The sequence below is a fragment of the Serinus canaria genome, chromosome 13, assembly GCF_022539315.1.
Source record: "Serinus canaria isolate serCan28SL12 chromosome 13, serCan2020, whole genome shotgun sequence".
Classification (NCBI taxonomy): Eukaryota; Metazoa; Chordata; class Aves; order Passeriformes; family Fringillidae; genus Serinus; species Serinus canaria.
Window position 1 is genome coordinate 17,020,461 of NC_066327.1, and position 13,223 is coordinate 17,033,683.

The following is a 13,223-nucleotide window of genomic DNA, read 5'->3' on the forward strand; positions in this document are numbered from 1 at the left end:
TCCCCAAAAGAAAACAAACTTGTGGTGGGATTTTCTAGAGAGAGCTCAAAAGGGCCTGCAACAGGCTGTCCCTCCTGAAGGCAGCTTGCCTTCATGCTTTACCTGAGTAAAACCAGGTAACTCTTGTCTCACACCCTTGCCTGCTTCTCCATGTCACTCAGAACTCATAGGGTTTGTACCTGGACCTTGCTGGGACTTCAGTCTGTGATGGAGGCACTGCAGAGCCTGGGGTTCCACACTCCCCTGGTCCCTCTGCCTCTCTTGTGGTACTTTTGAAGCTGTTCCAAAGGCAGGGGTGGGGCATAAATGACAATGCAGTCAAGTTTTTAAAAAGCAAAAGTATTGAAAGCTCAGCTTTGCCATGCAGTTAGTCTTTCAGTCAAAACCCAAAGAAACCAACCCAAAAAATAAGTCCCAGCTCTTCCTGAGGTCTGCAGCTCTCCTGGGAGGGGTGGGAGCAAAGAAGTGCTGTCATCACAGGCAAGTATTTTTAGCTTTCTGATTTTGAAGGTAGACCTTGGTCTGTGTGTCCCTGTCTGCTTTGTGTATTTTTGCATTCTGGATAAAAATAATGAAGGGACCCCAGTAATGAATAAAAATGGCAAGTTTGTTATTATTTTAAAATATCACAGGGGTTGAAGGGGAATATGTAAGGAAGTTGCAGATTGCTCTCAGTCAGTGTTACAGACCTTGGTTCTTGTCATGGTCTCATCTTCTGGTTTCTTGTGGACTTGGAACCTCTTGTGCCAAGTGAATTTCAAGCAAGAGATGTATCCCTGTATTTTATGGATATCTGGTGGCATCTTCTCTCACCCTTTCCTAATCCAACTCCAAGTAGGATCAATTTATGGAGTGCCCAGGCCCAGCCTGAATTCCTGTCAGAGCTCACCTGCAAATCCCAGCATGGTCCTTTGCAAGTCACTTCCTTTGGTAAAGTCAGGTCAATTTTTAATTTCTCCTCCCAGGTAATCTTGTACATTCTGACTCTGAGCAACAGCATTTGCAAGGGGCTTGCACATCAAGAGAAAGAATTCTTCACACCAAGAGCTTGCTCTGTTGCCTTTCCAGGATTGTCAAAGGTTGAAAATTGTGTTGCCCTCATTCAGAGACTCTCTTTAACTCGGGCCAGGGAAAAAACATCCCATCACCTCCAGAAGAAAACAGGCTCTGATACTGGAATCAATGAAGCCCTGGGATTTGTGGTGGCAGGGTGGGTGATTGGCAGCTGCTCCACAAAGCCACAGCAGAGATGATTGACACGAGAGATGTGATAAGGACACGTGGTGATCTGTGCAAAGACAGTAAATGTTGCTTGTCCAAGAGTTTTGGGGAGTGTAGAGCTGGAGTGATGCAATCAGAAGGGGAACTCTAAAAAACCATTTTCCTTGGTCCTGTCACAGACAAGTCCATGAAGTGACAAATGCCAGGAGTGAGAACATCTCTGTCAGGGGTCATTCAGCTGTGACTCTTGCACATCTGTCTGTTAGCAGCTCCAAAGGCAGAAGATGAATGCAATTAGAAGCAATCTTGATGATTTGCAGAGCATTGTTTGTGCTTTTCACTGCACTCCCTGGGATCAGGGCTGGATCTTGCCTCTGACCCTCTTTCTAGAGCTGGCCCAGTGACACTCTCCCCACTCACCCTTCAGCAAATAATAAACAGGAAAGTGCAAGCCTTCAACACTGTGTCACTACCTTCTGAGGAAATGTGTTGGTGTAGCCAATATTTCTCTATATTGCCCTAATCTAATCCTCCATGTGGGGCTTATCACAGAGCAGGGCCTGAGCTGCTGTGCCCAGGATGTGCTGCTGGAGCTGGATAATACTTTATTCTTAACAGTTCCGTCCCCAGTGCTGCTGAAACCACCGTGCTGAGCAGCACAAACTCTGCTGGCAAAAGATACCTTTGCCAGCTTACATTTATTTCTGTTCTGGAACAACTGGTTGGAAGTGTGTAGTTGTTTCTCTTGGGTGTAGGCAAGGTTAGGCTTCCAAAACAGTGAGAAATGCTCTAAAAAATGCATTTTCTAGGCGCAGTTCATACTAGTTTAGGAAATACAGAAATGAAACCACAACAGAGGTACTTGATGCTGAAAAGGAAGCACCCAGTAATGGCTGCTCTGCTGCAAGATTGTAGGCTTCCTCTGTTTAGGCTCAGCCTAACTTCTGGAGTAAAAGGGGATGGAAAACTGTAAGGGAAACAAATGAACTGTGCCCATGTAATTGTATTTGTTCTGAGGAAAAGACTGAGAATTACAGCCACTGTCTGCAAGCAATCTGCCCTTCACCCAGGGTCCATCCCTTGTGTCTGGAGACCTGGCAGAGCCCCTGGCACTGCTCTGCTGTCTCCTGGGGTTTACTGAGAGCTCCTTCTCCACCTCTGGTGCCTCAGTCTAGGACATCTCTGGGGTGCTCTGTTTGTTCTGCTTTGGCAAAAATGTTCTGAAATCTGGAATTTCATGCTGCACCCTTCAAGGGACACAATTCAGTAGGAAATTCTCTTGGTGAACCACACAATGCAAGGTGAGGGACTGGGTCCCAAAAGAATTACCAGGACTGAATCAAGTTATCCCTTGATGAAAATGGAGAAGTCTCAGACAAGATTCTGCATGAAAGCAGCCACACATCCCCAGTGCAGGAAGGAACAGAGGAGGAAGGAGAAAATCTCTAGTCCTCTCTGAGATGAAGAAGGAAAGATGTAAAAATCAGTGTTGTTTAAAATTTGGTAAATAGAATATAATCAGTCCTCACAAAGCATCCTCTGTGCTCATCTGTGCTGCAGGCACAGAACAGACTTGGCAAGTGTCTCCTGCATGAAATAGGAAAGGTTTAAATGCTTGTGTAAGCTCTTCAAACAAAACAGCTCTCTGCAGTTAAAACACTGTTCTCTAGGACATTGTATCTGGGAAATGTGAAACAGTTTCTCTGCCTGCTCACCATGGGTTCCTGGCTGTGGGTGAGTGAGGTTCGGAAATCTTTTTCTCTGTGGTACAGGGAATTTTATGTCATTGCAAAGGGTTTTCCTCTAGGGAATAAATTTAATATGAAAGGGATTCCTGATTCTCATGATATTTTCCCCTCAGAATGAAATCAAATTGGCTGGTGGATGCAGGCTTGGACCAGTGACAGAGCAGATGAATCCTCTTCTGCCTGCAGACTGAGTCAGGAATACTTTGTCACACCAGTAGTTACAATCTGACTTCAGTTTTGCTTTTTCTCCACCAATCTCAATTTGGTTTGAATTTCTGAAGTCACCCGGGGTGAGTCAGATGTGGTCAGGCCAGAGGAAGTTCTTGAATCATTCCCAAATGAGGGAAAACATGAGTCAGTTCCGAGGGCTCAGCACACTGGGACACAAAGCTCCACAGATCTTTCCAGGTCCAGGGGGAGAGAAGGAGCCCAGGCTGGAGGTGCTGGATTGCAGGGCTCTGGTGGCTGCAGGACTGAGAGCTGTGGATGTGTTTTCCACAGGGAGGACACAATTCCTGGCACTCATGAGCATTCCTGCTGCAGCTGGAGCAGCCTGGGTGCACAGACTGCAGTGAATGGCAGTGCTTCCCCCAGAGCCCTGGGCAAACCTGGGCTCCTGGCAGGGCTCACAGGAGCAGGCACTGCCCAGCACCAGGGAAAAGCTCTCCTGCAGGACTTCACCCTCACAGTGACACAGCAAAACTCCTGTTTAAATGTGCTTGGGTTTGGGGTGCTGGTGCTTCCTGTCCATCAGCACAGGCACAACACATTGCAGAGCCCAGAGGAGCTGCTACAGTGCAGGGCACTGGGGGTGGGGCTACAAAACCAGGTGAAAAATCCTCTGATAAAGGCAGGACCTCAGTGATAATTTTAATTTACAGCCAGGAATGTGCCAAGGCAAATCCCTTTCTTTGAGCTGCTCTCTCCTGATTCGTAGCCCATTGCTGCTGCCTCATTACCCCCCTGGCCTCTGGTGGGGCAGTAAATCTGGAGGCCTAATGGTGCTCAGGGCCCTTGGAGGACAGCCCTGCCTTTTCAAATATTCATTTCTATGCGGATCAGGGATGTCCCAGTCTGGCTGTAATCAGGGGAAGAGGGAAGGAGACAAATAATCACTGAACATGACTGTTTGGGGAGCAATTCCTGTCAAAAAAACAATCAGCAGCTGAGGTGGATGCGAGCTGGCCCTGCAGCCCCAAGCACAAGGAGTGATGGGGGCCTGTTTGATCCCCATAAACTCTGATTTGCTTCCTCCTTCAGCCCCAGCCAGCTGCTTCCCTCAGCTGGGCTGAAATGCCAGTTGTTCTCTGGGAGCAGGGAAAGGTGCCAGGCTGGGGGAGCTGCCCTTCTTTGTGCAGACCCTGCTGCAGGAGCACCAGCCCTGCTCTGCAGGGACAGGGCACTGAGCACAGCTCCCTGCAGGGACAGGGACACCGAGCACAGCTCCCTGCAGGGACAGGGACAGGGCACTGAGCTCAGCTCCCTGCAGGGACAGGGACAGGGACAGGGCACCGAGCACAGCTCTCCGCAGGGACAGGGCACTGAGCACAGCTCCCTGCAGGGACAGGGACAGGGACAGGGCACTGAGCACAGCTCCCTGCAGGGACAGGGACAGGGACAGGGCACCGAGCACAGCTCCCTGCAGGGACAGGGACAGGGCACCGAGCACAGCTCCCTGCAGGGACAGGGCACCGAGCACAGCTCCCTGCAGGGACAGGGACAGGACACCAAGCTCAGCTCCCTGCAGGGACAGGGACAGGGCACCAAGCACAGCTCCCTGCAGGGACAGGGACAGGACACCGAGCACAGCTCCCTGCAGGGCACCTCAGCCCCAGGGTGTTCTTGTTTCTCCAGGTGCTGCCAGCTGGGGCAGGGAGTGCAGGGCTGGAGCAGCAGCACAGCTCTCCTCCAGCTCAGGGCTTGGGTTATTCCAGGTGGAACAGACCCCTGGGCTAGGAAATCAGTTTGCAGCAAGTTTGCAGCCCTGGGATTTGAGCTGATCCCAGACTGATCTCACCCAGCTTAAGGAGCAGTCAGCAGGAGTCATGGTGCCACTAATCCTGATTTAAATGGGAGTTAGAGCAGGGTTTGGATTCCACATCTCCAGAGTGATTCCTTGTGCCATCCAGACCTCATCAAAGTGTCCTGGGGAAAATTATTTTAACCCAGAAACTGGTTAAAATTTTTGGGTTAAAATCATTTAACTGTTGTGCTGTGTTTTGGCTCAGGAACCTGGGGCTCAGGGTGACTGAGCTCCCAGAACATCCCCCTGTGCTCAGTCCTGGGCTTTATTCAGAGGCACAGCTCCAGGCTGGGCTTTTCTTTACACTATCAGGATAACAGCCCTGGCAAGGGTGTGTCCATCCCTTCATCCTCGGGGGGTAAACTCTACATTTTTCCTTGAGGAGGGATATTTAAACATTCATATGATAATGAAGAAAAGAACCCAACCATACAAAATTTATATAAATTCATATCTGGCCCTGTGTGAAAAAGTAATCCAGAGGCCACAGAACTGCAGGGCTGGCTCAGCCAGGCAGTGTCACAGAGAGCTCTTTCTCTTTAATTTTTTATTTGGATCCTCTCAGTATGTAGGTCACAATGACTTAAAAGAGCAGGCACTGACCAGACAAAACCAAACCTCTCAGAACAAAGCCATTGTTGCAGGAGGAGGATTTTTTCCTCAGACAAGACCCTAAATCAGCACTGAAGGATTGCAGCATTCCCTGGGATTCCCACTCCCAGCACAGGCAGAGCTGCAGCCCCGTGTGCTCTGCTGGGGAGGGCTGGAGCTGCTCCCTGGGGCCTGGATTCCCATGGAATCCATCCTGGCTGGGCCCCCCTGCTCCCTGCACCCCTGGGGGAATTCCTCCTGCTTGCAGGGACACACAGCCCAAACACCTTCCCTGAGCTGCTCTCCAGCTTTGGGGAGGGAAGGCAGATCCTGGCTTTGGCCCTGGCTCAGCCTTGTGCCAGCACAGAACAGCAGGGAGTACCAACAACCTGCAAGGTTTGATTCTGGGAGAGGAGGGGGAGGCAGCCAAAGGTTGGTGCTCAGGAGGTTCAAATGCTCTCAAGGAGTCTTAGGGAGGCCTGGCTTGCAAACAATGCTGGGTGGCAACAGTGCAGATAAAAATACCCCCAAAAACCAGAGCTAAACAGACCCTGAGTACAGATCACAGGTAGAAAAGCTCTCTAGAAATGCAGATTAAAACCCAACAGATTCCCCTTTGGCTTCAAAATCTGTATTGTGCCCCAAAACTTTGCATCAGGGGGTTGGAAATGGAGGATCTTCAGGGTCCTTCTAACCCAAACCAGTCTATGATCCTGTGATCCTGAATTTTGTAAATGTGACAAAACCCCCAGTTCTGACACAGGGAGAGCTGAAATTTTGATTTCTTTACCTCTCCTGCCTTTTAGGACAGAGCTGCAGCTTGGCCCTGGAATTCCCAGGGCAGGGCTCAGCAGCAGGGAGCTGGCACTGGATGGTGCTGTGGCCCAGCACAGGTGAGCTCACCTGGCTGCCAGACAAATCCTGCTGCTCCTGGAACCACCAGGGGAGCCACAGGGACAGCCAGGATCCTGCTTTACTCCTGGGTGCAAATTCTTTTCAAAAGCAGATTTTGCAAGAGCATTTTGTGCCCGAGGAAGAAGAATTTTGGGAAGTTGGCTCCTCCCCAGTCACCGAGCTTTTAAGCACCCTGAGAGTGACCTGTGCATGTTACCAGTCTGAGCCACTGAAAAAGGCAAGTTTAGGTTAAAAATCAAGTTTTCAAAAAAATAAACCAATTTCCAGATCACAGAATGCTCTGAGTTGGAAGGGAGCCACAAGGATCATCAAGTCCAACTCTCAAGTCCATAGAGGGACTGAACCCACAAACCTGGTGTTCACAGCACCCTGCTCTGATCAACTGAACCAATCTGGCACTTTTTAGGGGCTTTCTGGCCCCAGATGCTTTCCCATTGTTTAGGAGGCAAACAGCTGTTGTTTGGTACTCTGGAGAAAAGCAGCACTTAAGTAGAAGTTCAGATTTTGAAGTGTTTTCCAGATTTTTCTTCTGATTCTTGCAGGAATCTTTAAGAGAAATGTGGCTTATTCCAGGGTTTGAGAAAATCACAGCTGTTACCAACCCAGTCTCATTTTCCCACTTTTCCATCAATGTTGTTTGATTAATAAGAGCCAGCTTATTGCTGAGCAACTCAGGAATAAATCAAACTGTAGAAGAGGGACTCCAGATGTAATAAAAGCAGCTCCTAGAACAAGGAGATGCAAAGATCTGCTTGGTGTGGAGGTGGGGAAGGACTAGCACGTGCGAGATGTGTGTATTTTCTCTGCCACAGAAGTATATTTTCTTCTCCTGATAAATGTATCCAAGGCAATATAAACAATTTCAAAGAGCTGAAAGTATGCAGTGAGATGTTGCTGTGGATCACACACATCAAAGCAGAGCTGAGGCCCAGAAGAGGCTTTCTGTGCAAAGAAAACTGGCTTTTCTTGTATTTCAAGGAAAGAAATCCTTCTCTGCTTCTCAGACTCTCTCTGTCCCTGCACACTTGTCTTGGATCAACATTTTCAGTAGGGCACTTACTAAACACTGCACTGGCCTAAGAAAAATTCAGTCAAATATTGGTTTCTCCTTTGTGCCTTTGAGGTTATTTCAGATCAAATCCCTCTTTGGCTGGTTCCTGGGGTGGTTTCTCCCCAGCTCCAGGCAGGTGCTGCTCCACCTGAGCCCTCTCCCAGGTGAGCTGCAGGGGAAGGGAGAGCAGGAAAGGCTTCAGAGGGTGACACAAACAGGAGGGGACTTGGGAACACCAAAAGGTCAACTGCAAACCAGATGTGGCCTCAGAGAAAGAAAAGAGCAGTGTCTGAATTGAATGTTCCCTTTGACAGAGCTTGGGGAAGCAGAGCTGAGGGAATGTTCTGGAACAGCAGGATTTCTCTGGGTGGGAAGCCACGGCCTGGGAGGAAATCCCAATTAGATTCCCTGGAGGATAAGCTCCGTTTGGATCTGTGTTATCTGATGTGTCAGCAAGGACAAGCACACAGATATTATCAAGTAATAATACCTTTACAACCCAGCCCATGAGCTGTGTAGATAAAGGGGGTGGGTGGGTGGCTTTGGGGTTTGCTCAGAACAGTCCAGAAGAGTTGCAATGATTCCTCTCCTCAGGGCTGTCAGTTATTCACCTTAATAGGACTTTATTTCTATATAAGAAATCCATAGAGAGAGGGGCTTTAACTCTGATTTTTGACCAGAAGACTCTGCAGAAAAAGCTGAATTATATCTTCCTTTTTAGCAACCTTTGAACTATTGTCTATATTAGACTAAAGCCATTGGAATTCAAAATATTCCACAGTGGCTCTTAATCCAAGGATGATACTTCAAAGGAATCTGAGCAGTTTTGTGGGAGCCCAATTGAGAGCAGCCAAAATCAGTCTTCCCATGCCTCTTCAGGATACACAAATCCAAACTGGCTTAACAAAATTCAAGTCTTCTGTTATAGTTGTTAAAAATCAAGGTAGCTTCCCATTTCTGCCGTCCATCCCCATCCCATTTAACTAGATATCAGTGAATTTAACTGCTGATAACATTTACTAGAGGATAACTCATTAAAGGGAAGAATCCTGGAGAAAGGAGGGAGTTGAATTCCCAAGAAGTTGTGGTACCAGGTACATTTTCCCCAGGTTTAGTTTTCTGTCTGTAACTCCCAGCCCAGACCCCAGCAGTGCCCCTGAGGTTCCACCTGGAGATCAGGAACACCAGAGGCATCCAAGCCCTTCCTACAGAGGCTCTGCCAGCCGGTGCAGCCTGGATGAATCCTTTGGTTGTCTTGTTTTTCTGGATATTTCTTTTCTGGAGGTCCAGACACACTGAAGGTTCTCCTGATGGAGTGTTATCACACAAAATATTTGACTTTTCTTTTAGGGAATCCCCAAAACGGTGGGATTTTTGGGAGATCTGTGCCTTCTTGCCCTGCAGGTGTTGCTGTCTCTGAATGTCTGTGAGCTCCAGTTTTTCCTGCTTTTGTCAGGCAGGTCCACGTCCCCTCTGGAGCAGGGACAGGCTCTGGGCTGTGTCACCTGTGGAGCTTGGCAGGTGCATTTCTGTGCAGTCTCTGAGCTCTGCCCAAGCTGTGTGATGAATATTTCAGCCCCACTCTGATGATGAATTCTCAGCTCTTTAGGGCTGGAGAGCGGCAACACCTCGGACCAGACTAAACGGGCACTTAACGAGGCCGAGTGGAACAGGGCTCCCCTGGAATTACCCAGCACATTAAGGCCAAATGAGCTCATCCTGAATTCATTAGCAATGATTACTCTGAGTGCCAGAGGAATTAATAATCATTAGCATTTCCTAAGGAGGGCTGCCGGATCCGGCTGCTCGGGGCTCCGCAGGCTTCCCCAGGCAGTTGCATTGGAGGGAGTCATTAACTGCAGCTCTGCGGGCGCTGCCGAGTTCCCTCTGATATCTTCGAGTCCGCACTCCCAGTTCAGTTGCAATCCAGCTCTAAAAGCACTTCAAAGCCCGGCACTGCCTGCCTCAGTCACTGCTGGAATTACCTCCCTTATCCTCGTTTTGTCTCCGAGTGAATCTCCCTGGCTTTCTGCAACTCTTCTGAAAGGTTAATAAACCTGGGAGGCTGCTGGGAGCCACCCAAGGGCAAGGGGACTCCATAGACAAAAGGAATGCAAAAACGCTGTGTTATTATTTTGTGCAAGCAAATTCTCAAAGTAAAGACATCCAAGGCTTTGATTTGGCTCCTTAAAGCTCCCTCTGTTCCCAGCAGCATTTGAAGACTCGGCTGTTTTGCATATCAGAGGCAGCTGACTTGGAGGCACAGGGAATTCACTGCTCACTTTGGATGACCTTTTCCTTTGGGGATGAGCTTCCACAAGAGTTTTACTTCTCTGACAACTTACTCCTGTTCACTGTCTCCAAATACCACACACTTGGAATTTACATCATCCTGGTACATTCAAATACAGCAATGAGCTTTTCTGCATAGCTGCTCCTTGTCACCAGCAGAATCAAATCATGGCATGATGGAATCTCCTGCCCATGTCTATATGGAGCTGTCAGCATTTTTGTATCTCATCATGGAACAGCTATCAATATAATCTGATCTTTATGGACAGGGAGCATAAAAGCTCAAGTACCGTTCATATAATCTGATTATCTCCTTCCTTTTGCACAGGACTGGGCTGCTCTCCTTATCCAGTTTGATCTCTGTCCCAAGGTCCCTGTGGCGTTACTCTGCCAGTGGAATTGTCCCCTGCAAGTTTTATGTGAGCAGGAGATTTTATGGCTTGAGTTCATGGACCTCCTTCCCAAGGCTGTGCAGGCCCCTCTGGAGCAGAGCAGTGAGGACTGAGGCTCCCATGGCTGTGCCCCCCTTGCCCTGCTCCCTGTGCCAATGCTGCTTTGCTCTTTACAGCTGGGGCCTCAGCACTGAGGTCCAGATGGGAAAGAAAGTTTCCTTTTGTTGGCTTCAGCAATCTTGGATTAAGCTGAAGGAGTTTTAATTAACAAACTCAGCATCAAATATGTTTTCAGGAGAGTCAGAGTCAGATTACAGCCACCTTTATATCAAAAGTGCAAAGGAAACCCTGGTGGTGACACAAGTTTCCCCAGGTGTTTCTCTGCAGAGCTGAGAACTGGTGCATGGTTCATTCATATTTTACTTTTATTCCATCCTGAATCCAAAACCAGTGAAATCTTAAAAGTAAAAATGCATATTTTGTTTTAATCTGCACTAAAGGAAAGCTGAGCCTTTGGCCTTGATTCCTGCTGATCTCCAGGTTATTGGCAAGGATGCTCAATTGCTTGATGACCTTGATTGTCCCAGGTCGATGGCATCGCTGTGACGCAGGGGCCATAAAGCTCCACTTCCAAGGGGTGTGGGCCAGGTGGGCTGAGAGCTGGGGCTGCTCTATAAAGCCAGGGCTCAGCCCAGCTGGTCCATCCTGCTCCATCCAGCTGCTCTTCTGCTTCCCAGGCTCATCCCAAGGGAACCATGGCATTCTCAGGCAAATACGAGTTCGAGTCCGACGAGAACTACGATGCCTTTGTGCAGAAGATTGGTGAGTCTGGCTGGGGTTTGTGCAGAAGATTGGTGACTCTGGCTGGGGTTTGTGCAGAAGATTGGTGACTCTGGCTGGGGTCAGGCACGGGGCATGGATTGGGAAAGATACTGGGGAAAGGCTGGGAGAGCTGAGATTGTTCAGCCTGGAGAGGAGAAACTTTGGGGTGACCCAGCTGTGGCCTCCCAGTGCCTGAAGGGGCTACAGGAAGGATGAAGAGAGACTTTACAAGGAATGGAGTGACAGGACAAGGGAGAATGGATTCAAATTTTGCAGGGTGTAGGTTTAAATGGGATATTAGGAAGAAATTCTTCCCTGGAAGGGTGGGCAGGCCCTGGCACAGGATGCCCAGAGAAGCTGTGGTGCCCCTGGACCCCTGGAAGTGTCTGAAGCCAAGCTGGACACTGGGGCTTGGAGCAGCCTGGGTTAGTAGAAGGTGTCCCTGCCCCTGGCAGGGGGTTGGACGATCTTTAAGCTCCCTCCCAACCCAAACTATCCAAAGATTCCATGTGCCTCTAGTTAAAGAGCAGGAGCAAATATCCGAATTGGTGTGTGCAGCTAAATAGCAAAGGCCCAAGGTCCCACAGATGAAACTCCATGCATTGCATGTGTAGGTTTAGGAGAAGAGAATATTTTATGCACTTTGTACATTTTTCCTGTGTATTGTTTCTTAAGGAAAAGAATGCAAGATTTGTTTTAGCAAATGTCTTAACGTACTAATATCTTCCTTTGCATCAGTAATTTCAACTCAGAGCTTTGATATTGTAAAAAAATTAAAAATAAGAAATTAATAACAAATCAGATGCTCTGAGAACAAACACACCACTACCATCCTTCAGTTCAAATTCAGCTTAGATTTGACAAACTCTGTGGTTTTGCTGTTTAAGGTCTCCCCAGTGACAAGGTTGAAATGGGAAGGAACTGCAAGATTGTGACCGAGGTGGTGCAGAATGGGAATGACTTCACGTGGACACTGCACTTCCCAGGAGGCCGCACCACCACCAACACCTTCACCGTGGGCAAGGAGGCAGACATGGAGACCATGGGAGGGAAGAAGTTCAAGGTAAATTCACAGAACTCCTCAGCTACCCAGCCCCAGGTGGATTTGGATTTAGGGTGAAAAGCAAACCTGTGTCAGGCCTAGTGAAGGTGTCCCTGGGGTTCCCTGAGTCCATCATCACTGATTCCTGGGCTGCCTGCCAGGACTGTTTCCAGAGCTGTTAATGAGTCATGTACAGATCTGGAACGTGCAGGAACTGGAAGATGAACAAGTGTTAACCTGAGAACATTCAAGAACTAAAGCCCACAGATTTCAGCCCTGTGCAACACACAACCTCTGTCTCATAAACTTCCAGCACCAGGTGTGCAGGTGTTTACAGAATCTGGCAACAGAAATTCCAGCAACCCCAGCAATATGAACTGTTTCTCTCTCACAGGCAACTGTCAAAATGGAAGATGGGAAACTTATAGCTGATTTCCCCAACTACCGCCACATTTCAGAGATCTGTGGGGGGAAGCTGGTAGAGGTGAGTGCTCAAAGATCCAGGGTAGTTCGTAAAAAACAAGGAAAATCCCCAATATTTGAAATTTAGAAAAAATCTTAAGCGAAGAACAGGTTCTGAGCCATCCCCAGGGCTGATTCCCTGGGACTCTGGGGCTCTGATTACACTGTTCAACCAAAGTTTTGGGTTGTTCTTTGTTCCAGACTTCTACCTGCTCTGGTGTAGTCTACAAAAGGACCAGCAAAAAGATTGCCTAAGGCAGCAAGGCCAGTCTCTTCCAGTGCACTGAAAGCCAACAATAAAATAAATAAAATAAAACTCTGTCTTCATCTCTGTCTTGGTTTTGCAAACGTCATCATGTTAATGCTGACCCCATTCCTAAGTATCTGACGGGGGGGGGAACTAGATAAGATTTAAGGTCCCTCCCAACCAAACCCTTCTGTGGCTCTGATTCTCTGCTCTGAGGGACACCAGGGAGCACCACTTTGTGCCCCGAGAGGAGCCCTGAGCCTTGAAAACAAGACCTTTTAATCACTTCCTGTGCAGACCAGATGCCTTTGCTATTAGAGCTGCCTTGATGGGGCTGGGAGGGATTTTACAACTCCAGCTGACAAATTCCTGACTCTTTTTGGCTGGCAAAGCCCGATTCCATTAACAAGGACTGTG

General features: G+C 48.4%; 1 protein-coding gene across 2 annotated transcripts; it reads left to right on the forward strand.

Moving 5' to 3' along the window:
* Positions 1-313: 313 nt before the first annotated feature.
* Positions 314-13,219, forward strand: FABP6 (fatty acid binding protein 6). 2 transcript variants are annotated; one of them, XM_009091551.4, is made up of 5 exons: positions 314-480; positions 10,971-11,055; positions 11,943-12,118; positions 12,492-12,581; positions 12,761-13,219. In XM_009091551.4, exons 2-5 carry the CDS (start codon positions 10,989-10,991, stop codon positions 12,812-12,814), a joined length of 387 nt encoding a protein of 128 aa, XP_009089799.1. In that variant the 5' UTR covers positions 314-480; positions 10,971-10,988; the 3' UTR covers positions 12,815-13,219. The 2 variants fall into 2 exon arrangements, with proteins under 2 accessions (XP_009089799.1, XP_050835816.1); XM_050979859.1 differs by lacking the exon at positions 314-480 and adding an exon at positions 10,103-10,260.
* The last annotated feature ends 4 nt before the right edge of the window (positions 13,220-13,223 follow it).